The sequence below is a fragment of the Gymnogyps californianus genome, chromosome 2, assembly GCF_018139145.2.
Source record: "Gymnogyps californianus isolate 813 chromosome 2, ASM1813914v2, whole genome shotgun sequence".
Classification (NCBI taxonomy): domain Eukaryota; kingdom Metazoa; phylum Chordata; class Aves; order Accipitriformes; family Cathartidae; genus Gymnogyps; species Gymnogyps californianus.
The window spans coordinates 104,737,540-104,764,885 of NC_059472.1; the positions used below are offsets into that span (position 1 = coordinate 104,737,540).

General features: G+C 39.6%; 1 protein-coding gene across 3 annotated transcripts in view; it reads right to left on the reverse strand.

The window, feature by feature from the left end:
- The window catches only part of LOC127012847 (solute carrier family 12 member 7-like), a 68,989-nt gene extending 42,503 nt beyond the window's left edge, over nucleotides 1–26,486 (reverse strand). For 2 of the 3 annotated variants that reach the window (XM_050891255.1, XM_050891253.1), the window contains exons 1-6: nucleotides 26,356–26,486; nucleotides 8,310–8,404; nucleotides 5,926–6,048; nucleotides 3,234–3,380; nucleotides 2,469–2,523; nucleotides 257–387 (exon numbers count right to left, since the gene is read on the reverse strand). In XM_050891255.1, the coding sequence (XP_050747212.1) occupies nucleotides 257–387; nucleotides 2,469–2,523; nucleotides 3,234–3,380; nucleotides 5,926–6,048; nucleotides 8,310–8,404; nucleotides 26,356–26,476 (672 nt within the window). In that variant the 5' untranslated portion in view covers nucleotides 26,477–26,486. Of the gene's footprint in view, nucleotides 1–256; nucleotides 388–2,468; nucleotides 2,524–3,233; nucleotides 3,381–5,925; nucleotides 6,049–8,309; nucleotides 8,405–13,452; nucleotides 13,463–26,329 lie in introns of all 3 variants that reach the window. The other variant, XM_050891254.1, reaches the window with a different exon arrangement.
- Nucleotides 26,487–27,346: the final 860 nt, after the last annotated feature.

Consider the following 27,346-nt stretch of genomic DNA (forward strand, 5'->3'; position numbering starts at 1 on the left):
TGTTATGAAAATGTGACAGATATATTGCATCTGGTAAAAATGAGTAAATGTTACCGAGTTCTGTTTGGTTCCTACTTTAAGCAGAACAAACTTACATCAAACAGCCTTTAATTTATTTTTTCTATTGGAAATATCGTATCAAAACATTAAAAAAAAAAAATCACCAAACTAGAATGCATTTTAGGCCAAGTGCAATCCTCAGCAATCTCCCAAAACAGCCCAAATACATTTAGTCTTAAGAGAAACTAGTACTTACCAATAAAATTTCAATGGTACCAAGAATGTACATTGCTCCTGCAAAGGTTGTACCCAAGTAGAAACAAAGTCCCACTGCTCCACCAAACTCTGGCCCTAAAGATCTTGAAATCATGTAGTAAGAGCCTCCAGCTGTGAATTTAATCAGAAAAAGACTCCAGCCCTTCAGATTAAGGACAGTAGTATAGAACAAAAATTTGAATCATTCAGTCAACATAATCAAGATAACTACTGCATGTGTCTCCATTGACATGTTCATACCAAAACTGTATTCAACGTCTATACCAAGGAGCCAGTTAGAATGTACATTTCAAAGTGAATATTCCCACATGCATTTTCTGGGGAACAGAAAGTAAACACGAAGGAAAAAGAGGAAAAAATCCACAAGCTAAACAATCTAAAAGTAAATTAAGGAAAGGATATACAAGTATAAATAGATGTGACTCAATCTTTAGTTTCTAACCTCAAGCTATTCACAATCAAACAACAAACGTAATTTCCTTATGAGATAGGGACAAAATAGAATTTCTCTCACTAATATGCATTCTTTTTCTTTTCTGTATGTGAAACCATTACCACTTGCACTACAGGCATTTTCTTCAGTACCATTTAAAAGTGTTAGGTAGGGATCGCTTTTTCTTGTCTACTCATATACTATTCACTTTGCCCATGAATTTTTCAATTCTTCTCACTCATATTTCCCATATACATGCATCATCTTTAAGTCATAAGCTACTCCCTCTCCTATGTCCACTGTACCTTTTCCCTTTCAATAAGGCTCTGAGTTTCAAGCTCTTTATCTCTTTATCTAGACTTCCCCCCCAACCCCCTCAAGGCATGCTCCTCTCTGGTTCCCTCTCCATCTTCTCTTAAATTCGTAATGTTTGTCCCACTCATGACAACCGAGGAAGAAAGAGGAGAGAGAGAAAGGAAGTGCTTTATTTTAAATAAACATACACCAGCCTTGTATAAAATTAGTCTGCAAATAAGAAATACACTTCTAATCAAAGGGTCGAGTCTGAAACTGCTTTTCAATACAAACAAATGAGAAACTAACAAAAAATTTATGATGTATCACCAATCCTTTTACTAAATATAATGCTGTTGCGTGTAACAGCAAGAGACAAGATCCTGCTGCTCAGAAGGTCTCTTTCAGTCCTAGGTTCCTATCTGTGCTTTCTGCCTCCTCCATATATTCCAGCAGAAGCAGCATTTCTCTAAGAAACTGGTGCCAACAAAAAAAAAAGATGAAAATGAAGGCCTGTCTAGTTTAAGAACTGCCAACTTCAAAGATTTCAGATGTTAAGCAAAACCTTTACAATGAACTTTAAAAATATGAAGGGGAAAAGAGCAGAACATTTTAGTTATCTGGACACTGATTAGAATAACTACATTTCATTATAAAATATAAATATTTGAAACAACATTTTCTTTTGTATTTATATATCATATGGTACTGCATCCATGAAATGGAATTATTTTACACCCTGCACAAGTTGTAGCATTTACTTTTGCCCAACAACTTATGCATCAGTTCTGGAACTCCTTACTAAGCTGGAGAAGCTCTGCAAGTGAGGAATTATTTTAACTTCATTAGGTAAACTGTTCAGAGTTCATAACATTGTCTGAACACCAGTATTATCAATTAACGTGTTGAGAAAGTGAAAAGGATAAGAGCTTCAAAGGCCAACTAATTCTGCATCTAAAAAAAAAAATTGGCTTCACAAATGAAGAACAAGTTCATCCGAAAATTCAAGGAGATGAGCATAACCTAGAGTGCTTATATAGAAAAATATTTCTGCCAGCAGACTGGCTGTTATTCTTGCAGAAAACAACATAACTATCTCCAGTGTTTAGAAATGTAGTCTAGGCAAATCCGGCGGGGGTGGGAAGCAGCCTTATCTTTAGGTTTGTAAAGAAATCTGCTTTGCATGAAGACAAGTCTCCATTAGTTCAAATTATAACATCTTATCCTTCTTTCAAACAGAATCAAATGATTGATGACAAAAGTGTGCTACAGTTCATAATTCCCAGAAGGTCCAGTTAAAAGATTGCATCTCACCTTAAAAAGTCATTTATAAATCAGTTAAAAGAAAATACGCACTTGACACAAAAGCATTACTTCTGATATCTCAGACTACAGTAATTTCTTATCCCAGCTTTAAACTTCCACCATTTGACCATTCACCGTTTAAGATAAAATTCTTCATTACCTGGAACTACACCATTTGTTGCTATTGCACTCATTGAAATTGCAGTTAGCATAGTCTGTGGAAAGATGAAACAGAGGAAATTTAAAATACTGAAAGCTTTTTGAAAGATGGGGCAAGACAAAGTGATCAAATGAAACTAGGATTTTTTTTATTTTTTTTTTTTAAATAAGGTGTTGCAGCAACCAAAAATGATCATATCTTTGGTTAGGGATATCCATGTAAATTAAGTACTAAATTTTTCAGTAGAAGATTCAGCTAATTTAGATGTTTGAGACAGTCTTTACAAAGAACTAGAAGAATACAGACCACTGAATATACTTAAAATAAGATGTTCATTATTCCTATTAAATAGTAGTGACAAACTGATCAAGTGTCATTGTTATGACAATATCATCTACTAGTCGGCTCACAGTCCAAAATATTAATTTATGGACATAATGCTGTGGATTTGTAGTTTATATTTTAGTTTGTTCTGAAGTAGTGAAAAGCAGAACAGTTCAGATGTCAATGTAAATCATGAAATATTTGCTAAAAGCTGAAATTCCATATAATACTTCAAACAAAAGCTTACTGTGATCAGCTCAAACTCCATACAGGCTAGAATGACACCTGACACTCAGTGCATATATATATATCCCATGTCTCTCATTTGCACTGATACTTAACCATTATGGAGAAATCTTTCTCTGCTACTCATAAATTAGAAGGCAGCAGTACTCTTGTAACAGAAGATTTGGCCAATAGTAAAGAAAAAGGTTAACTTACACAAGCACAACACATGAACACGATGATGAAAGACTCGAGAACTCCAGCTGTTCCCACAATCCATGTTAAACGTAGGAAAAGAATGACTCCCAAGATGTTTTGCAAGCAGGGCAGGTACACACCAATAAAAGTGCCCATACGTGGAACCTGGAAACGAAGTCAGAACATTAATTCCTTTGCACTAAACAATTTAAGTCCATAAGCACTTTCTTCCGCAAACACTTATCACAAATGCTTCATGAACAAATGCCAGGTGAAATTGGTTGGTAGCTTCAGAGTGTCCAGCTTCACAAATATTCATAGGCTATTTATGCAGAAAGATTCCTGAAAAGACAGAAAACTATTTGTGATAGCAAACCCTCTTGTTCCATAGGAATTAGGATGAAACCTTGACGGGGTACGATGCCCCTTCATGTGTTTATTAAAAGCTTTACAAACTTTCTTCTGAAATACCAGTTACAGACTACCGCTGAAGGGAAGTTACTGCCATAATCAAAATACCAAATATATTCTGCAAAAAGTTGATCTGCAGTTGCCCTGCAGCTGGCCCACAAAATTATATTCAACTGTAAGTGTTTTCAATTTTTTAAAAGAGACAGACAAGGTATTATGACAAGGCCAGAAGAAATGCAGAGCCGACTACAATTTGTTTTTGCAAAAGTTGTAAAACCTGCCACAACATAGTATATTTGTTTGTACTTTTTATTTGCTGGTGATCATCATGGCTCAAGACACACACAAAAGCATTCAGACTTCATCATTAAAGTTCCAGCCTTCTACACTTATGAAGAAATCAGGCCTTGAAATACTCAACTTAGAAGCAGTAGTTATACACAGTAGGTTTCCAGATACAGAAGGTCATCTTAAATCACAACTCAGGCTATGAAAAAAGGCAATCAATTTAAATAAATAAGCAAGCATTGGTGCTTTATAAGTTAACAAAATTAAGAAAACACTAAGTTTCCAACTACTTATAAGGAGCCATGGAATGCCATTTAGACTGTAATCTTTATTTTTAGCATGTTGGGCAATATCCATGTGCAACATCAATGCTGCTCTCTCAATTACACCATGAAACATGCTACTCTGCCAGGCTACTACTTGCCATCACTTAATTTCAGACACAGAACTGAAAAAAGACGCATAGAAATCGTGGTTTTGGGCCACCAGATGGTGCTCAAATGAGATTAAGTGCAAGTGAGGACACGGTGTTCATTTGGCTAGTCAGTTCCAGATGGACTAACACTGTGCTGCATTAACAAAATACTCTGCGCAGCAGCTGGACGGAGGACAGGCATCACACTAAGGAAAGTGTGAGTTGATCAGTGTTGGTTTTCTCATATCTCAAGCTGTATCTTCAGGTGAGGAGAAACAAATACAGAACAAGCACAGTGAGACAAACAAAAAGAAAACCCCCCCACAAACAAATGCAGGATAAGCAAAACGCTAAAACAAACAGCTGGACTTTATTCCTCGCCCTTGCCCATTGTCCTGGTACCAACTTCCTACACTAGTCAAGTCCTAATGCAAACAGTTCTACTGCAAATATTCAGGGTATCATACCATAAAATCTCTCTTCCAGTCAAACGAGCTCCAGTTCTAACCTTACTTTCAAGCACCTTTTCATATCTGTCTTCTGCTATGTGCTCATCTCCTTTTATTCATTCTTATGTGCTTCTCCTCCTTTCTCCATAGCTCAGCATGCAAAGTCAGTAGCAGTACCCCTTCTCCTACACAAAGACAAGTGACTCCCAAGTACTTTCCTTTTCCCATTATCTACCCTAAATTTCTTAGTTTCAGTCACCATGCTCAACCAGTTCCAGCTCATCATTCCTCCTTGCCTGGGAGTTTTTGTACTCTGTCAGGTCACATGTTTTTGATCCAAGCTTTCTCCTGAAACACCTCCCTGCTCACAGAGGGATCAATCCAACATCTCATTGCAGACTCCAACTGTTGCATACGTTCCATTTCTACAGAGGCCTAGATAGGCACTTTGGGTATCCAGTAGACAACCCTTGAAGAATTCAGTTGCTGTCTTCTAGCAAGTGTGTTTAGGGATGTGCCAAACAGAGCCTTTGCCTTTCCTTCCCCTCTCCCCTCCCCAATAAATATCATATTTTTGAGGTATGCAACAAAATGTTTTCTTGGAATGTGTCCATTAAGTTTTAAAAATACTTATTCCGACACATAGAAACAAGAGAGCTACTCAGAAAAACTGCTACCATGTTAACAGGAGCAAATATGCTTATGGATTTAAAAGAGTGACCTGTTTCATCTCAAGTTTTCCTTGAATTTCAACTTTAGGTAAAAACCCAGCCAATTAAAATGTATTAATAAACCAGCAAAAAAAAAAAAAAAATCATACTGTATCCTCACTAGAGGTAGACAAAAGGTACTGATGCTCATACGAGGACAGAAGGAAGAAGAAAAAGGAAGAAGAAACTGGGTGCACTGCGTGTTTCAGGTCCTAGTTTTGCACACATTTTATCTAGGGCTTTTACAGCAAGGTCTTGCTAAAACATGCTAACAAGAACACTGAATTAACACAAGTCCTACAACAAACGCTTCAATTTTAAATACAGTATTACAAATCTCGCTCCTGTTTTTAGGCATCCATATATTTTATTTTTAGGTTGAAAAATACTCCTCTTTGTGGCTAGTTTTGTCTCAATAACTTTAAAAGTTTAAATACCTTGACTTCCTTTCGCTTGCTGTCTTCATCTGCTTCATGTTCCACCACACCTTGAGTTAGATTAGTGTAGTTTGCTAGTTTATTAAGAAGAGATGACACCATGGGATTACTATCCATTTCTTCCTGTTGGGATTTTAAGAATATTGCATTTAAACAGGTTTTTTTTAAAAGTCATGATTTTATGATGCTACTTCAAACACATACTCAACAGGTCAGCCCTGATTCACCCAAATCCAAAAATTAGCATGACAAAAATATCAGTCAACTTTCAACCAACAAGAGTTCTAAATCTTTCTAGAAGTTTAGCACTACGTGGCTATCTTGCAATACTTCTTCCACTTTTTTACACTATCTTACAATATGCAGCTTGTACAGCTGGAATTCAAGGGAAATCTAGAGAAGGGCCATTGTTAATTATATAAATCTACTCCTGTCACAATATAGTTTAGGGGATTGTACTGGCAGGGTCGAGTCATTATGGTGTTTTTCCAGCATCTTGCTTGTGTCTAGAGAGCAGCCTCAAACGATTCTCTCAAGCACCAAGATACTTAAGGATCGCTCTCAAGCCTACTGTTGGAGGCTTACATATTTTATTTTAAAATAGGCACACTACTTCCAAAGTATTTATTTGTTGAACATACAGGCACATATGCATATCATATGTAATTGCACTTATGTAATATTACTTGACACAGAATTCATCCCATCTTTCTTTAGCCAAATACCTGCTACAAAACAAAAACGTGCAACAAATACTACAATCCAGGAGAAGCACATACAATAAAAGGATTCCAAGAAAAGCAGAGCCAGAGAATTCAATCAAGTACACAAAATCAGCTATTGGAAGGAAAACAAGAGATCAGGATTGCAGACAGAAAGACAAGAACTAAGGCATCTCTGCCTGTGGCATTAGGTCATGACCATCATGGTTATAATAGACAATCTTCTCTGTAACAGTTTATACAAGAATTCAAACACAAGTCAGCTGAAAACCATGAGAAGAATAAGATTGTAGGAAACATACTATGAAACAGATATACTACCAAAAAAGATTCACCACAACAGCAATGGTGATGAAGTCATTAGAAGGCTTTCAAGGCGACACTTAACAGCATGGTCTATAATCTGAGATACGTAAAAGATAGTTATCATTATACCATCAGCTGAGGATTTAATGTCAGTCACTATTCAAAATAACTGATGCAAGCATATTTTCAAAGGAGATTAGGGACAAAAAGCAGCTATGGCTAATTCATCAACACTGAGGAATACAACAGCTAATCTGAACAACAGGAAGTTTTGGACATTGCTTTATGGAACAGAGCCTGAAGGACAGAAATTCAGTGACAAAAATCCACTACCATGGTTTCTGTCAAAAAATAGTAAGAAATTCCATACATGACAAAGAGAAAACTAATGACCAACATTACTTTGATCCTTAGCACTATCTTCTCTAAGACTTAGCGAAAAATAGTAAAAATACATTATTTGAGTCATGCAGAAAGAGGGAACTGAAAGATCACGTCCTCTCTGCAAATATATTTGAAAGGAAGAAGAGAGGAGCATAAGAGACAACAAGAAAATAGTGGGTAGAACGCAATAGCAAGATGGCTAAGCAAACAATGTTGGAAGGATCTTGTTTATTGTTAACAGTAAGCATCAAAGCAAGACCAGTTGATGCTGCTAGAGCAGAACAACTTAGGTTAAACTTTACTAAAAGTACTATTTCATTGTAACAGTGGCACTTAAATGTACCATATCAATATACTTTTTTCTGTAAATGATTGCAAACATTCAGTGAATTAAACACGTATTAAACTTGCATTATAAAGTAGATGTTTATATTAGAAAGTAGAAATAGGTATGGTATGCGCTACACTGTAATTGGGCAATATAACTAAGTCATGGCCTATCACAGTTTGTTTTATAGTTTTGCTGCTTTAAGAGAAGTCCGTATTTCCCCTGTGCAACATAATATATTTGCTAATCCTTTTAAAGCTGGATACTGCTTTGTTAAAACCACTACATTTAACTTTCAGCAGCTTTCTCTAACAACAATTTCTAGATCCTAGCCCAAAAATTTTAAATGCAAGAAGGCTTATTTCATATCTTCACGCCAATGCATACCAAAATTTACTGTTCTTGCCTATACAGATAAACTAAAATATAGAAGAAAAAAAAAATCTTAGTACTTTTTTCCTATTATATCATTCAAATCGACTGAAATGGAATGTTAGCAGGAACCAAACTCCTGAAGAGTTATTAAAATCGATTTTTCCCCCAGTAAATTCCACAAGAGAAAGTAAACAGGGGTTTCCTTGTTTTCATCTTACTACCAGAGCCTCATTCGAAGGTGAAATATATTTTTTGGGTACTTAACTTACCTCAAAGAGAGCCATATTCTTTCCTTCATACATGTTTCCTCTGTCCATCTCTGCACTGTTAATAAATGGACTACTTTCCCTGGCAATTCCATCCCCTGTTGGAAAAGTGCAACAATTAGAAACAAAAGGAAAAAGACGACAAGGTATACCATAAAAGGAATAGTCAGAAGATGCTGGTTTAAGAACTGCTTCTAGATAACACTGGAGGTGGCTGCCAAACACTGTGTCTTTGTCCCAGACACATGGACTCAAAGTCCACATTTAAGGAAATTAAGTTTACTTTAACAGTCTAATCTTTGTACAGCGTTCTGCCGCTTAACTATTACTTATTATTCTTTAATACATATACTGATCTCTCCCCTCTCCTCTGCCCCATCTTTCTAGTTTACTTAAAAGCACTTGATAACACAACTTCACATAAACCTTCTGGGCAACGAGAAAAACACCTACCTTTTCATTACTTTACTGACTCCCTCAAAAAAACTCCAGTAGGTGAGGCAGGAATTTATGAAAAAACAATGTAAAAGGAGTTATTTTGTAAAGGTTGTGGGGACTCTTCCATGACATGCTATATTTATTCTATTCCTTATTGAAACATCTATCTCATTAAGCTGTAGCTCCCCTGACCTGCTCTGGCACACCTCTCAAAAAATATAGCATCACTTTCCCTGCTTTCCAGCTCACGCAATACAAAAGCTACTACATTGCCAATACTGTCACAACATTGGCATTTCCAAATAGTCTCAAGTCCTTGCCTATGCCGCTTTGCCTGTCTGTGCTTTTGCCCTTATATTCACAAGTTACAGCAATAGCACCTACACAGTTTCTTCGCTACAGAATTAAGGAACAGCTGGAAAACAAGTTGTACTCTTTTCCCTGTGTCCTCCACTCTGCCCCCCACATGAAGTCCCAGAACAAAGCTCTCACAAGCATGGATGCCAGTCTCAGCACAAAGTATTATCTTGATTGGAATAAAGACAGAAATAGATCTCAGTCCCTCAAGCAGATGAGTGACTACCGCCCTGATGGATTTCCTACCACTCTCCATAGCTCCCTTGTCCAATAGATTCTCCATAGTATCACTATACTCATTGGTATCACGACATAGAAGCCACATACTAAGAGTATATAGGAGTATATACATAAGACTCAAAAGCTGTTGTCCTTTAGGGCTCTAGAATTAATTCCATGATCCAGAGAAGAACTGTTGATGAATTCACCCACAATTACTGTTCTTATCCAATATATTTCCTTCTATCCATAGCCTCCAGCTTTCTTTTTTCTGTTTCTCTACAGTTTATAATTGGTCCCCCATTGCTTCAAGTGCTACAGCCTGGCTAGGTCCCCCTCCTCCAACAATGCTTAACGCAAGGCCAGCAGAAAGAGCACTGTGAACACAAAAGAATCTCCCTCATGGACCAGCACCTTGAGATGTTTCACAGTGCATGGAACATGCTGGCTTGGCACAAGATTGTCTGAGAAATTGGCATTTATCCTTTAATCAGCTCCATCGTACTTAGAGAAAGATTCAGTTAGCTTTTCCATAGACAACAAAAAGCAACTCTGTTCCCAAGCAAATACATGCTGATTCCTCTCATCATCTTGCTAAAGCATACAAGCACTACAACTTCTTAGTTAAGACACTGCACTTTCTTCCCAAGATTTTTGGAACACTGTTTTTCTTTTAGCTCCATTCCTTGAAATAACCACATTATTTTTGCTGAAGTTTTTACAAAGCATTCATTAAAAGGCACATTCCCAAGTTAAAATAAAAATAAGGTTGCTTGATATTTTGTCTTGCTAAGATCACAATTCTATTGACTTTCTTGCCTATTGACAGCTGGTAGCCATACTTACTAGCTAAATATTAGTACTCCCTTCGGGGTACTTCCAATCCCTTCAGAAAGGATTACTCTTCAAAAAGTGAGCTGGGGAATTTCAAGTATTGTTTTGCACTCATACGGAGTGTAATGTCACTGGTGTTACTACTTCATGGGTATCATTAGACTAATCAAAACATCGAAAGGGTAGCCAAATGAGTAATGTGAATCAGTATTCACAATTCTGAGAATATAGTTTTGTCTTACCAGTTCTGGAGGTAAAAATCAGCTTCTCAGCACTGTACATTAAGTATTTTAAATTGTAGGTAGGAGAATAGCGACATCTTCCTTTATATGCTTGTATTTCTAAACAAACAGTTATTTGGCTTTGCTCCAATAGGAAAAAGCTCAGAGCACAATGTCTCTAAGAAATAAGTCTTGTCAAATGCACCTAACAGACTTCAAGCGGAAAAAACACAGAACTTAGGTTTCCTGTTCTTCAAATCCTTTTTCAGTGTTTCCAACCAATATTCTACCTATTTTAAAGCTTTCTGATGCTAGTCTTCAAAATAGCCTGTCACTATAAAGTCTCCTGTTTCTTTAATATAGTTGTCTCTTTTCATATTTTGTGAATGTTTGGTACAGCATTTTTACAGTATTTGACATGATCAGCATTATCTATTTTAGCTCTGTTTGAAAGAGGATCAATGCTGAAAAAGTGACCACAAAAATGTACTAAGTACTCTCTCATCTGCAGTTTGTTGACTAATCCTACAATTATGAACACCTTTGAACAAGCTCCTTTTGAGTTTTCAGCATTGCTGTCAACAAAATCATATTGACTGTAAATTAAAAAAACACCACCTTTGGGAGTATGCTTATTTAATATACTTAGAAATACAATGAGCCTTACAAACATGTAACTCAATTTCAGATGTATTACACCATCCAGTAGAAAGAACTAGTTTTAGGACCTCACACAGTCAACAACTACAGTGAAGTTAACGAAATAAGCTACTATCCCAATCTTTAGCTCATCCCTTCTTTTTAAGAAGGGATTCATTAGAAAACCAGAACTAAAAAGAGACAGGATTTACACTTTTCACAAGTGCTGTAAATATCACCTCTGGTGCATCAAGCGGAATGGAGCAAACAGAAAAAACTATTTCAGTTGCTTCCACCGAGGTAACATGGAATATAGAAATAGGTACTTCGTTCCACTAGTAAGTCTCAAGCCATTTACACTTTTATGTTTTAACCCTATTCCCTGGAATTCTATGAGGGAGCTTAAAGATAATCAAATCATAGAATCATTTAGGTTGGAAAAGACCCTTAAGATCAGAGTCCAACCATTAACCTAACACTGCCAAGTCCAACAGTAAACCATGTCCCTAAGCACCACATCTACACGTCTTAAATACCTCTATGGATGGTGACTCAACCACTTCCTTGGGCAGCCTGTTCCAATGCTTGACAAGCAAATCACCTTTCCCTCGGGTTTCTTTGAAATTGCATGAACTCAAACTCTTCTCAGGTGTGGAGGCGAGTTAAACATAAAATAAAAATGATAACTTCCAATGTAGTTTTAGACATTCCTCTAAGCTACACATCTTCTGGAATCCAATTAAAGCACTCCAAAAATCTATACTTACCGTTGCTTGATTTCTGAAAATAATTGAAGTTATGAGGGTTTACAGGCAAAAAATCTTAAATCTGGACTAGATTAGTAGTCCATCTGAGCCAGTATTTAATCTTGGACCACCACTGGTATTAAAAAAATCATAAGAAAGGCAAAATAAAACAACAAAAAATCTTCTGTGGGCTTGATTATGGTATAATGTTTCCTCTGTCTTATGACACACAAAAAAACACTGGTTGATGTGACACTCCATTCCACCCAACATAAGGTGATCAAAGCCTAAGTCTAGAAATAAATCTGTTTCGCCCCCCTCAAATATATACTTTTAAAATTATTATTATTATTATTATTACTATTTTTAATCTGCTATGGAATGTTCACATACCATAGCACAACTCTGTGCTTACTGATGGACCAGTAGACAAACTAAAGCCATAACTAATGTACCTTTCCTAGAAGCCTGTCTGGTATTTTCTGTGTTGACAGGACATGCAAAAATTCCTACTTGATTTCTACAGATACTCAAGCACTGTGATGGGTGTAGCTATATTTACATGGAAATTAGCTGCAACAAATTACATTTTCTTTTCTACATGAGATATACAGCTGCAAGCAGAGAAGGTAGGAGATGTCTCAGGTTTGGGAGGTAATATTCAGAGTGTTCATGCAGATGATCACAATGTGCACTCCCATACACCCTAGCCCCCCAATTGCTGATGCAGTGTAACCCACACAAGTTATCACAAACCACCCCAGAGTTGTGCTAGCCTCAAGTTTAGAACTGCCAATCCCATCACATGATTTCTCAATAACATTTCCACACACCAAACAAAACTCACGTCAGAAATGTCTGCACATCGCAATTCAAAGTATTGGTCATAGAGGCAAAAGACAGCACTTCGTTCAAATTCATATTCCTCAGAAGTTTCAGAGCAGTGATCCTCACAAACGCTGACAGGTAGAATGCTTTAAGGTACGTTACCAGTTAAAAATTTCTAAGCTGATCCAAACTGGTCCATTTTACACAGTGTAAGACAGAACACAACAGTATAGCTTAAACAGGCAGAAGCCACCTTTGCCATCAAAGAGGTGGCCCTCATTCCCCTCTCAGACTTACTACTCACCCACTTGTGTCCCTGTATCACACTTCCTCACACAAACAGAACTATATTATAAATGCAACAGTCGTGTGTGCTTAATGTTGAGTTGGGAGAGGGCTGCTTTGCTTTTGTTTTTATTCTTGCTGCTACTTTTAATCCAGATGAGTTCGTGTGTTCACTACACAAATGTTTGTGCTGTCACTAGAGACACCATCAGCATAGGAATGAGCAATCAGTGTGTAAGCAAAACCACTTCCTTAGCAATGATGCCAATATTACTAAATCATAGAACTATAGCGAAGTTCTCCCTCCTTTCCTGCTCTACCCCGCCCCTGGGTCAAAAGAGGTAGAGTATGAAAAAATACGTTACAAGTGTCTTGTCTTAGGGAAGATGGCAGAGCACAGCTTGGGGTAGAAGGAAATGAGCATTTAAGTGATCCTAAATTTGCACTAGGATGCCTGTTCAAGAGATTAAGGACAAAAATATTAGACCACCTAATCTGATTTCCTGTCTTTCCACAGGTTACAGAATTTAATTTCTGCATTAGGCTCTATAACTTTGAAAAAACATACTAAAATTTGACCAGTGTATCTCTTGATGTTTTCAGAACTGAAATAAGAAAAAAGCCTATCAATTTATCTTTATAAAGATTAAGTGTTTTTTTAATTACTGGAAAAGTCTCAAACAAGTTGTTCCTTATTTCTATTTAAATTTGGCTCTTTTCAAACTTCTAGCTATAACATCCTAGTATACCTTCCAAATTTAACCACTCGCACTTAGTATTTTCTATCTGTGAAGGTAACTATACTTATCAAATCATCTCAAGCTTTCTTTTGAAAAACTGAAACAGTTACATTCATAAAACTTTTTCCTAACCTTTAATAATTTTTGTGGCAACGTTCTCTCCAGTTTTTAAGTTATGCAAAAAAAAAAAATTTCAAACTTTAAAAATCAAATACAGCCTTCTAACACCAGTCTCAATCATGCTATTTACAGAAGTATAATCATCACCTCTCTACTCCAGGGATCAGGCTAGCCCTCTTTACCACAGCATTAAACCAATCTCATGCTATTCTATTCCAGTCTGACCCCTAAATCCTTTCCAGATTCACTGCTTCCTTGCTGTCCCACACTATGTCTGTCATTATTGTTCACATTCAAGTAATGTTCCTATTCGCCTTTGTATTCAAACACATTTTGTCCAAAAAAGCAAGCATCTATGTCTCCTGTCACGCTGTAAGAGTTTAACATCTATCTGAAAAATAAAAGCAAATTCTTTTTATATGGCAAAAGAATACAGGTGGTGTTCAAAGAAGTGAGAATGATCTAAAACTTTTGAGCCACATGGCCTCAAATAAGATAGCTTGTCTATAAGGTATAGCTGTTCTCTAAACAAGTACATGTGTAAAGCTATAAAGTTTTGCTTCCCACCAGAAATTTGTAACTTTATATGCTGCTGTCTAAAGCAGAACGCAGTTGAAGAAAAGTACTTCACAGAAAAGTCCTAACTGTTCATAGTTTCCAAAGGGCAACTCTTAATCACATTCCACATACCTTGAAATAGGTTCTGGTTAGCCAGACACAGGTGAAAACTAACAGTTTTTAATAAAAAATATAGTAACATTTTAATTAAGTTAGTATTGGGTCACATTAAGAACAAACCATTACAAAATGAGAGAAGATCCTGTTTGCACAAGGGTAAACAAGCATTTACTGTTAATGTAAATAAACTTTTTAAGGTAAAAATACATAAAGTTTAAAAGTCACTAAAACTGACGTATAGAAGTGTCACATCCAAGAAAGCTGCCCGTGGCAAAAACTGTAATTCTATCTTCTCTATCATGCATATTTACTTCCTATATGTCCAAATCTTTGATTGGCAGGCAACTAAAGAACTCAGACAATCTTAAAAATTTAATTTCTTACCAATCCTAATCCAAAAATACATAGAAGTATTCCTTAGAGCTCTAACATAAACTCAAGTTTGCAAAAGCCACTACCTTGTTTTAATTCAAATTATGAAAGGGCATCAATAACCTTGTTTGAACACATCTTGCCTCTGAATTTTTGCATCAGATGGGTTTAAGAATTCAGTGCAATCTACTTCAAAGTTGCAGGTTATTGGGTTTTTTTAGTAAAGAAATGTCTAAATATATGTAACATAACCAATTTCTTGCATTATTTTTATCAGACTAGCACAATTTCTGTAAGTTATCTTGAAAAGCAGAACAAGGTGTACTTAAGCTCCTTGTAAACCCCTTTACATAACGGAGGATTCTAATACTACATCCATCACTTACCTTATCAGCATCACTAAATTTTAATTTTCCTTTACTTAGGCTACTATTATTATCAAGCACAGCATAATTCTAATGAAAACACACTGCAAAAGCTCTTTATAAATTCTTTATAATATAGCTGGAAGTACAGAATCTGCTATTTCAGTAAAAGAGTCATTAGAATGATGGTATTGTCTTTTAAAGAGACTCACTTGGATTTGGCCCACTTTCTTCATAATCTTGTTCACTCATGATTAAGGAAAAATCAAGTCATTCCTCTCTGCTGATTCTTCACGTATCAAGAATTGAAACAGGAAACTGACAGTTACTTCCTCTCAGCTTTGTGTAAGACCTCAAATCCTGTTTCTTACTAGTATTGGATTAATCCTGAAACAAGTCATTAAGGCTTCATGCAGTGTGAAGCGTGCACATGACACAGCCAAACTACATGACAGTCACAGAACTCCCTAAAGAGAATTAAGCTGGAGGATTTCCGTCAGCAATAAACACCATGCTTAGTGAAATGGGCAGGATCAAGCTACCAAAACATCCCACATCTTGGCCTAATAATAAATACATTTAAAGTTTTCTTTCCATCAAATAAAATCACTTTAAAATACTTCCACTAAGCAGATCAGTATACATTAGCAACAAGTAGGATTAACCTATTCCAAAGATCTATCTACTATTAAAAAAGCCAATTTTATGCATCAAGTACATTTTAGCAGATCTTAAGCAAGTTAACCATAAGTATAGTTGCTAAACATTGATTTTATGTAGAAAGAGCTTGCATTAATTGTATTTAAGATATAGCAGATAAAAACCACTTTAAAATATAATTCTAGTAACTTTGCAAGCACTCTTTTCTTAAAAAGAAGTATTTTGAAGTTATAAAGGGGTCCTCTTTAAGACTGGCTGCATAATTTGTTAATTCTCTTCCAAATTGGATAGATCACTGTTTTCTAGTTCGTGCATTAATCTATTTTACACATTCTATACCAGCCTTAAACAACTTCATACAAACTGTTTCAATTCTATTAAATGGATGCTATTGCTTAGAACAGACTAGTTCCTGTGATCAAATATTTGAATCACATCTAAAAATCTACTTTTCTCTGTGATCCTAACACCTATGCCACAAGCATGGTCAACTGTGGAAAGGCTGAAAGCTCCTTCCAAGCCTGTTTCCCAAAGTTCCTCCTTCCTAGAACCAGCTCTGGTGCTTACTAGGCCCCAAAAAGAGCTGCTTTAACTCACTGATGCTGCAAAAAGCCTGCCTCCTGTACTTCCCCATTTTCATTTTTTAATTTTTTTTCCCCAGGGACTGCTTCTTGTTTCTCACTAGCAAAATAAAGCTGCTTGGCAAGTCCTCAGCAGATGTTCCACAAAGCAAGAAAGGCCAGTAGAGGGACAGAGATATGACTGGTCACCGATCAATGGCAGCAAGCTATTAGGTTGTTTCTCTTTATGTCCTGGTAAGTTTCTATCAGGACAGTTCTACAGGTAAAAAAAGTGAAGTTCTGACATATTTTCAAGGATGTTCTAACTTTTCCTTTCTGAAGCTAGAAGAAAAATACGCAAGCTTCCCATTCTTCAAGATTGGAATTAATCTGCTAAAAGGTTTTATTCTTTTCAAAAAGTAAGCTTGTAGGAAGATGCTTTTCATTTTAAGGGCCATTGTGTGGCCCTTGTCAGAAGGCAAGAAACAGAACAATTTTTTCACTTCTTTCAGAAAGAGAGAGGATTTTTTTTTTTTAGAAGATACACAAGCTTTAAAAAAAAAAAAAAAAATCCTTTTTTGCAAAGCAGTTACCACTCAACATCTCACCTTGCAAAGGCTCCCAGAATGATTTCCTAAACAGGTTGAATGCTGCTTATTTTTGGTTGCTATGAGTTAGCTAAAGGGTACAGCTAATTAAGGTACCTAATTAAGAATGCTAGCTGTTGAAATCAGGAAGCAGATAATAAATACTGTCCAATTGACACAGACATTATTAAGCCATGCTTTCCTATAGCTGTGATTCAAGAGCAAAGTTATTCAGGGACCATCTTTAAGTTTGTATACTGCTAACTGCTCATAAATCCATTTCTGAAGATTACCATCAGACCTTTAAAAATACGTAGGTAACACTTTTGATGCCCTAAAACTCAAGGATGGCAATGTTGAGGGTGGAGAAGCTGCCAAAGAAATAGTTATATCTCTTGTAAAGCAGGGTCAGGGCAGCATAGCAAGAACCTAGTGTTGCACAACCTAGTGCATCAAAACTCCGTCCAATTTTGCAACTACTTGAAAATTTGCATATGAAATCAGAGAGACTGCAGTTTTCATAGACTTCATGGGGTGGGTTGACCTTGGCTAGCTGCCAGGTGTGCACCAAGCCACTCCATCATTCCCCCTCCTCAACAGAACAGGGGGAGAAAATAAGATTAAAAAGCTTGTGGGTCAAGAAAAGGACAGGGTAACTCTCAGCAGTTACCATCATGGGCAAAACAGACTCGACTTGAGGAAATTTAATTTATTGCCAATTAAACAGAGCAGGATAATGAGAAATAAGAACAAATCTAAAACACCTTCCCTCCACCCTTCCCTTCTTCCCAGGCTCAACTTCACTCCCAACTTCTATACCCCCTCCCCCCGCAAGCGGCGCAGGGTGTCGGCAAATGGGGGTTGCAGTGAGTTCATTACATGCTGTCTCTGCTGCTCCTTCCTCCTCACGCTCTTCCCCTGCTCCAGTATGGGGCCCCACCCACAGTCCTTCTTGACCTTCTCCAATATAGGGTCCTTCCTATGGGCTGCAGTTCTTCAAGTACTTCACATACTGCTCCAGCATGGATCCCTTCCATGGGGTACAGTCCTTCAGGAACAGACTGCTCCAGCACAGGTCACCTCATGGGGTCACAGGTCCTGCAAGAAAACCTGCTCTGGCATGGACTCCTCTCCATGGGGCCACAGTTCCTGCCAGGAGCCTGCTCCAGTGTGTGCTCTCCACAGGTCACAGCTTCCTTCAAGGCACATCCACCTGCTCTGGCATGGGGTCTTCCACAAGCTGCAGTGTAGATATCTGCAGGGGGACAACTTGCATGCCATGGTCTTCACCACAAGCTGCAGTGGAATCTCTGCTCCGGCACCTGGAGCACCTCCTCCCCCTCCTTCTTCACTGACCTTGGCATCTGCATAGTTGTTTCTCTCACATATTCTCACTCCTTTCTCTTAGCTGCTGTTGTGCAGCTTTTTTTTTTTTTTACCCTTTCTTACCAACATCACCAATGGGCTCAGCTTTGGCCAGTGGCGGGTCCGTCTTGGAACCAGCTGGAACTGGCTCTGTCTGACACGGGGGCAAGCTTCTGGCATCTTCTCACAGTAGCCACCCCTGCCATCCCCTCGCTACCAAAACCTTGCCACATAAATGCAATGCACTTCACCATGTATTTTTCTTTCAGCAGGGAAGGAAAAAATGTTCATAGCCACTGTCGAGAGTGATGACACCTTCTCCACTGAATTTGTCTTTGCTGTCTGTGCTGGTTTTGGCTGGGATAGAGTTAATTTTCTTCATAGTAGCTAGTATGGGGTTACGTTTTGGATTTGTGATGAAAACAGTGTTGACAATGCAGAGATGGTTTCCTTATTGCTGAGCAGTGCTTACACAGAGTCAAGGCCTTTGCTGCCTCTCACACCACCCCACCAGCGAGCAGGCTGGGGGTGCACAAGAAGTTGGGAGGGGATACAGCTGGGACAGCTGACCCCAACTGACCAAAGGGATATTCCAGACCATATGACGTCATGCTCAGCATATAAAGCTGGGGGAAGGAGGAGGAAGGCGGGGGGACGTTCAGAGTGATGGTGTTTGTCTTCCCAAGTAACCGTTACACATGACGGAGCCCTGCTTTCCTGGAGATGGCTGAACACCTGCCTGCCAATGGGAAGTGGTGAATGAATTCCTTGTTTTCTTTTGCTTGTGTGTGTGGCTTTTGCTTTACCTATTAAACTGTCTTTATCTCAACCCATGAGTTTTCTCACTTTTACCCTTCTGATTCTCTCCCCCATCCCACTGGGTGGGAGGGAGTGAGCAAGCGGCTGTGTGGTGCTTAGTTGCCTGCTGGGGTTAAACCACGACACTGTCACCACTGTGTCAAAGGTGCAAAGAGCCAAGGAAAACATATTCCAAACCTGAAGTACTCTTATTAGCTTGGGGTAGGGGAAGGTAAATAGAAACCTGACACAATAAGCTACACTATTAGCAGAATTAAAATTCTGCTAGCTACTGTCTGGACAGTTCATAAAGCCATGGCATACAAATAATTGCAGTTATACAAATTATAGTGTGTACCAGAAATGCTCCCTGTTCAACTGGTACATTGAATCAAGTAGGAAAAGAAATACTATCTGATTATGCAAAAAATACCACATAAGCCACAAAAGGATTGTGTAGAAAAAAAAAGTAAAATTGGTAGGAGAATATATTTAAGTTGGTAGGAGAATTCATTTAAACCAAGCAACACATTTTGTTAAGGGGGGGAACCCTCAAGCTTTAATATTTCTACTCAGATTCAGAAAGTAAGTCCCCTGTGATAACATTCTATAGTTCGTTAGTCTAGAGAGCAAATAAAAATAGTGCTAATTGTTTCATTCTCCATGCTTTAGTATGTATTTTTATGTAAAGCAACAACATAGTTCAAAGATGCAGGAAAACTTAATCAGGTCAGTGCTGCCAAAAGGGGTGGCTTTCTGTGTTGGGGTGAGGGTGGAACAACACTGTTGTTCTGCAATGAGCTGATTCAAGGAAATAAAGCCTCTTAAAAGAACTTTTTAAAAATAACTGTTTTTCTGTCGTAGCTAGTTTCCTGTCAATTTGGCTCCCTAGAACAGTTCACAAGCAGTAGCACTGGAGAGAATAGAAATACTTTTTTTCCCAGCAGCAGCTAATAAGATCTGCTATGCAGGAACAAACTATATCCCTTACCAAAGGCAGCCTTTACAATGCTTACCTGTGAGCTTTTAAGACAATAAACAGTCATCTTATAATTTTAAGATAACAAAACATTACAAGTAAAGTTCTGTTACGAAAAACAGTAAAAACCAGTTACACCAGAAGACCTTTACTCACCATATTCTGATGGCTGCAAAAGTATTATCACCAAAAGAAAAATCAGCAACAAGAGATAAAAAAAATCTCAGTAATTATATTTTCATTACAGGATCAGAGAAGTTAAAATTATGAGGGCTGGTATCACTATATTTGATGTTGCTTTCTTCTGGAATGTTCTATTTTAAAGTTGTTTTATGACTAGAATTATTTACATTTAGCTTTTAGGCAATAAGTACAGTAAAAGAATGTTAGCATTTCATTCACATAAAATTAACACAATGAAGTAAAAATAATAGTTTACTGTCCATTTCAAGCATTAAGGTCCTCTCCTTCACAAAAAAGATCAAAACTGCAGTGGTCTAAAAGAAATGTTTAAACAGTTACAAAATGCTAAGTGACCCCTTACTCCACAGTGAAGTTATTTAGTTTATTATCCTTAACTCTGCCTCCTTTATTTGCCCCCATTTCCCTTGGAGCTATCAATAGCTAACAGAAACACTTAACTTCACAATGATACATGCAGCTATATTACACAGTGAAAGGATCAATTAGACCACCTTGGCAGAGCTGGGCATACATCAGGACAGCCAATGCCCCTCAGAGCAAAGAAAATCCCTGTGTGTAACTCCCATGCCTGTTATCAAATGTCGGATATGTGTTTATCTGAAACAGGAATAATATTTTCCATTCCAACATTGTATTATACAATGACATTGGTGTGGCAGGGGAGGAAAACCAACGTGGCTTCTGTAAAGGGAGATTCTGCCTCCGATGCCTAAAAGAGTTCTTTGAAAGAATCAACAAGCACATGGATAATGGAAGTCTAGTTTATACAGTCTGCCAAGATCTCCAAAAGACTTCTGATGAAGTCCTTCTCTGAACATAATTAAGGAAATAAAGCAGCCACAGAATAAAAGAGAAGATATTCAATAAGCCATAGGTAAATAACTGAGTAAGAAAATAGAAAACAAATATGGTCTGCTCTCAGAGGTGGACATGGTCATTGAGGTGCTGCTGGGACACGTGCTGTTCCACACATTAATAAAAAACAGCAACAAAAGTAAAAAAACATGAGGTGACCAGAGATGTGACAGTTGAAACTATTTCAAGTTATTTAGGATAGTCAAGGCACAGGCCGACCATGGAGAGCTGCAGATCTCCAAGACTAAATGAATGTTAAACCAACAGGCAAAATTCGATGTAGAAATTTAAGAGCAGATGTGTACATACATGAAGGAAAACAATCCTAAACCAGTTGGGCTCCAACTGATTGTTACCTCTCATGAATGAGATACTTTGGTTATGATTGTTTCATAAAAACACCAGTTCAATAATCGCTTTTCAAACCACAGCCTGAACATCAGGAATAACAAGGGAAAAAAGTCCATGTTAGACAAAGTGGTGGTGGGGGGGGAAATCACTGTTTGTTCACAATTTGATTATCATGCGCAGTTCTAGAACTTCCCCTATTTCAAAACAAACAGAAGTGGAAAAAGTTCAGAGAAAGACAGAAAGTAGAACAATAAGTATCGAATAGCTTCCATGTAAAGAATGACTAAATAAGAGTCTTCAGTTTGGAAAAAAGGTGATAGGTTTAAGATGGGCAAGGTTTACAAAAATCTTGAGTGATCTGGAGAGGGACCTGGCAAGTATTAGCATGATTTGATGCCTTTAATCTGATGACTGGATCAGAAAACAAACAAGAGGCAATTTGCCTTTGAGCAGCAGATCTTACTGCCACAGTTTCTGAGGTGCCAAAAACATACGTTAATTCCTGACTGCACAAGTGAACAGAAAAGAAATTCACTGAGTGTATTTAGAATACAAACAAATTTAGAACTTAATCTAAAAATCTAAACTCACCAAAGAAATGAGAGAGTAATCCAGTTTCATAGAATGCTTATGTTTTTCTGGCCCACAAGTTGTTGGAGCCTGGAAGAGCATGTGGAAAACAGTATCATACATGCCAACCCATGCTCCCATGCATATCCCTAGACCTGACCCTTTAGGCAGTACTGGAAACGTTGTGCACACTACTGGCTAAGCACATGAACATGGCAGAGAGGGATAACTAACCCGTGGAGATTAAAAAAAAGTGAAGACATCAGTTTGCATTTTTTCACAGTACAGAAAACTGGACAAAATGCAGTGGGATGAAGGGGAACAGGTAATACTGTCTTTTTCTGTACAGTAAGTTCTGAACTACCGACTGATTCTGTGTTTGAGCAGAAGCTGACTGAAAATATACTAGCCATCTCAGTGAGATTAGCCTGTCTTCCCTCCATTGCATATATATACACACACACACACACACACACACACCTGCCTCAACTATTTCCTGGTTTGCCAGGAATCAGCATTTTACAGAAATTCACAGCATTTGTGCTTCATTAGTTATGTGATGACTTCTTGGTAGATGACCAGGTTTGTCATTGATACTCCTTCTATTTGAGGGTCTTCAATTTAAAAAGATTTTGTAGGAGTTAGTTCTCATATTGGTTTCTAAATAAGACACTGCTGTGGCTAGGTAAATAATACTATGGGATGCTAAAAATACTAGTTATGCTTTGAAACACCTGACACACAGAGCTGCTAATAAAGTAGAGATTTGATCAGCTTTACAAAGTTTTGACAGATCTATCTAATAGACAGTCACTACTGATATCTGTGAAGAAAACAAACAAAAAACCCAACAGAAACCAAAGCCAGAATTTCTCATAAAACTTCATCTATTACTGCCTACAACAGACTCCTGTTTCCTTCTCTTCTTCAAACAGCTACTGCTTCCTGACTACCCTTGTAGTGTATTATAAACACATTAAAAGACATAGGCACATATGCTGCTGCACAGGCACTTATGCTTTCTGCTAGTTTGTGCATATCTGAGTCAGCAGGCTCTGGCCCTCAACTATATTGTTCAATCCAAGCACTAATTTCCACTCTGCCTCCCTACTCTTCCCAAGTACTACTTTGGCCAGTGCTATAATCCAGCCAAATAGCCACTCACCCAAGTCTTCCCCTCCTTCACACATGTGAGGGTGTCACATAACCAGAAAATACAAGACTACAGAATTTCAGATGATTAGGAAGGAGTGAAGAGCATAGAGTAAGAACATCCCAGCCTACTCCATTATCACATAGATGAGTATCAAATAAGAATGTGTGAAAGGGGATAAATGCACAGAATAATTGGTAAGTGCCTTGCTACTAAGATACTACAACTACTTTACTGGTGATCTAATGGCTAAACAGCATACAGCCTGCTTCCCTCCAAAAAAGTGTTGTGGGTTTCGGGGGGGGGGGGGAGGAGGTTGTTGGGTTTTTTGTTGTTTGGTTTGGTTTTTTGTTTGTGTTTTGTTATTGTTTTTTTTTTTAAAAAACAGGTACTAGCACAGTTAAGGAAATTCCAGAACAACTACTTGGTTTTTAAGCCAGACAATTCAATCAAAACTGATAAAATTCTAGATTCCTGAACAATTGGAACAAGGTTATATGCTGAGCTATACAGGCTAAGGGTGAGCCAAAGGGGAAGTTCCCATTCTGCCTCTTTTTTTACTTCCACCTCGGCTCTCAGCTTTATCCCCCTCCCACAACTCTAGCCATTCTCAGACTTTTTGCAGCACTCACCTCAACTCCAAAACAGGGGAAGCATGTTTTTCCCTCCGCAGGAGTTTAGTTTTCTGCCAGTTTAGCACGTTGAACCAGCCCAGTGAAGTGTCTGATGAGCACCAAGGTCAAGTGCAGGAAAAAGGAAGGGAATCCAGGGACGTGGAGGAGGGCAGAGAAGGAAATGTTTTACTCCCTAGCCTTTTTCTCAAGGCTGGAGCAAGGAGAAAGTCAAGCACTCCTTCTCTGAGCAGCAGGCTTTTAGATGGGCTTAACTGCAACAGCTTTTAGCTGTACTAATGTTTTAGAATTCTTTAAAGTTTTCAGAAGAATGAGTCAAGGAGAATTATTTGATTACACAGCATTAACTTAACAATTTTATGCATTACAGGTTTACATACCACAAACATCCATATAATACCCGAGGCAACATTAAGTATGTTGTTCACTTCCCAAACCTCTGTATCCAAGTATAGCATGTAATCTCTTAATGAAGTCAGAGCTCTCTGACTGTATCTTGTTTACAAGTCAATGTCTTCTCTTTTCAGAGTTTTCCTCTCTACTCATTATTTTACAGGCACATTAACAGGAAAAGTCATACATAAATCCATCCACTCAAGTGATATAGATCCAGAACAGTAGATAATCTAAGCATATTTTGCAAATGTAACTGCTAGTCCATAAATTCTACTTAATTGCATGAAGAATGTCTTTTTTTTTTAAACACAACCCTAAAGGTTAGAAATAAGCCACCACAATAAGCCAGTTCCACTCTTCCTCTCGCCCTCCCAAGATTTCCAGATGTTCCAAGCCTTCCAGATGCTTCAGATATACACATGGTCTAACAAATCCTGTCTAATGATGCCTGTATGTATGTTCAGTATTTTGAGATGCCATCTAACCAAACACCACACTCCATGCCTTTCTGACTAGCTCTTCTACCATAAGGAAAACTGCCCAAACAGATCAATGCTGGACTGCTGTCACCCATCCAGTACAGGAAACAAACTATTGCCACAGTTCATATTATTTTGGTTTTTCTGTTCCATTTAGTTTGGAAAAAAAAAAGGGGGGGGGCAGTTATTGGAACACTTGCTCATCGCTTAAATATACCAAAGGAAATGCAACTACATGTAGTACGTATCTTTCATGGGTAGGCAGGGGGTTGAGGGGAGAAAGCTCTGGGAGAAAACAATCCAACTTTGTCAGCTTGGTCTTTTACTGGATCATCTTCCTACAGAATCTTTATGCAAAAAGAAATTAAAATAATGTAAATATATTTAAGTTTGTCAAACATCTGTTTTCATCTCTTTACATTCACATCCCACAGTATTAGCCTTATGTATCCATGATCTATCCTACAAAAAGGAGAACCTGCCGTTATGAGGAATTGCCTTTTACAAAAACCCATCTTCTCACCTGTGATCATCTAACATCTAAAAAAAAAAAACATTAAGAATGAGTATTGATTGCAACACTGTGTCCAAAATAATGTGCAAGATCCAACTAGCTCTCATAGTGCTAGCACTATGATTCAAGCACCATACTTGGTATTGCTGCTGTAACACGCTTCAGAAAGAGGAAGTGTTAAAGGCTTCTGAGCCAAAGGAAAAAAGGAGTTATTGCTTCCCTAGCAGTGCCTTATCATCCGAGTGAGAAAAGCACTCATTTCCCCACCACTGCTTGCAGACACATACTCATCCTGCTGCAGAAGCAGCTGCCCTGGGCAGACCCTCACTCGAGATGCCCGAGCTCCACCTCAGGCTTGATTCTGCTCCCCCAGGCGGCTTCAGGGGCGAGGCCTAGCAGGAGGCAAGGCTCCTAACACCACGGCATCAGGTAGCAAACACGTACTTAACCCAAGACACGGTCGCTGGTGCGAAAGCACATGGCTGGACAAACACCTGGAGCAAGCCAGGTAAGACTGTGCTCTTCTCCACAGTCTGAATCTTCCCTCCTACCTCTCTCTCTAACGAGCTCCAGCAGGACTTGGCTTTTAAACAGAGCTTAACGGTTGGACTTGATCTTAAAGGTCTTTTCCAACCCAAACGATTCTATGATTTTTACGCCCGCCTGTTGAACTGCCAGCGGCACTGGTTACTCCCGCTCGCCCTTGCAAGCGGGCGGCAGACTGACCGCCGCGCCCGCCTCCGGGCTGCTCCGCTTCCCCGGCCGGAGCCGCCCGGGAGCACTTCCTCCTTTCGGCCAGCGGCGACGGCTTATGGAAACAAAGAGAAACAAGCTCTCAGCCACCCCAGGCGCCGGACTTTCGCCCTCTCCCGAGGCGCACTTCTCCACCTGGACAGGTAGCCCCGGCACCGCCCGCCGCGGAGAGGCGATGCGGCCCCTCCACAGGCGGCAGGGGCCCTCCGGCGGCGAGTCGGCCCGCCCCACGCGGCAGCCCCGCTCCTCCGCACACAAAGCGCCGGCGCTGTCCTCGGGCGCTGACCCCCTCTCCGGGCACCTCCCCGCTCCCCCCCCCCCCCGCTCCCCCCCCCCCCAACCCCCGCTCACCGGAGCCCCGGTCCCTCTCGTCGTCTTCTTCCTCCTCCTCCTGCCGCTGCCCATCCCGCTCCGCCGGCCCCCGCTCCTCGCCCTGCGCCTCCACCGGCACCACCGTGAAGCTGGTCGGCATGGCGCAGACGGCCCCGGGACCCGCTGGCGCCTCCTCTCCGGGCAGCGGGCAGGGTAAGCCCGGCGCTGCCGCCTGTCTCACGTGAGAGCCATTTCCTCACGCAGCAGGAGGCGGTGGCTCGGTGCCGGCCGCCGCCCCCTCCCGCCCCCGCCCCCTCGCCGCCTGACTGACGGCGCTGCGGCCGCGGCTCCCCAGTGAGAGGTAGGGGCCCCGGGGCGCGGGCAGCGGCCCCCCGGGGGCGAAGAGGAGGAGGAGGAGGAGGGGGGAGAAAGGGGAAGAGGGAAAGGGGTGCTGTGGCTGGCTCTGATTTACATACACGCAGCTTGCCAGCTCGGAACGGAGGCCGGTCGGCGGGAGGTTTTGCTCTCCCGCGGAGGCGGAGAGGCGCGCCGGGGCGGCGGCGGGGAGAAGTGTCTGCCGTGAGTCGAGCTAGTGCCATTGGGGAAACAGCCCGAGGAGGGTGTGGGCGTGTGTCTGAACGTGTGAGAGCCGCCCTGGGTTGTTTTATTGGGTTTCAGCGATGGCTGTTAGGCACAAAAAATGCTTCCTCTCTTTCTCAGACCTTGCCTTGCAGATACGCTTGCAGCACTAGGACCGCCAGGCTGCTGTGCCTCAGATCCCAGCAGACAGAAACTGTCTTCCGAAGGAAGCCAGAGCCAGACTGTAGGGCCCTGATCCTCCACGTCTCTAAAGGGATGGCAGCATCCAGAAGGCCCACACAGGAGCTTTGCAGGTCACCTTTTGGACAAGTGGAGGAGAAAGTCCACTGTGTGCCTTGGGACTACCAGGAGATGAAGAAGGTTCCCAGAAATCTGCTGTCCTGCATGGCAGCCATGGGTTGCAGGGGACAGCTGAAGGCCCCGTGATTTG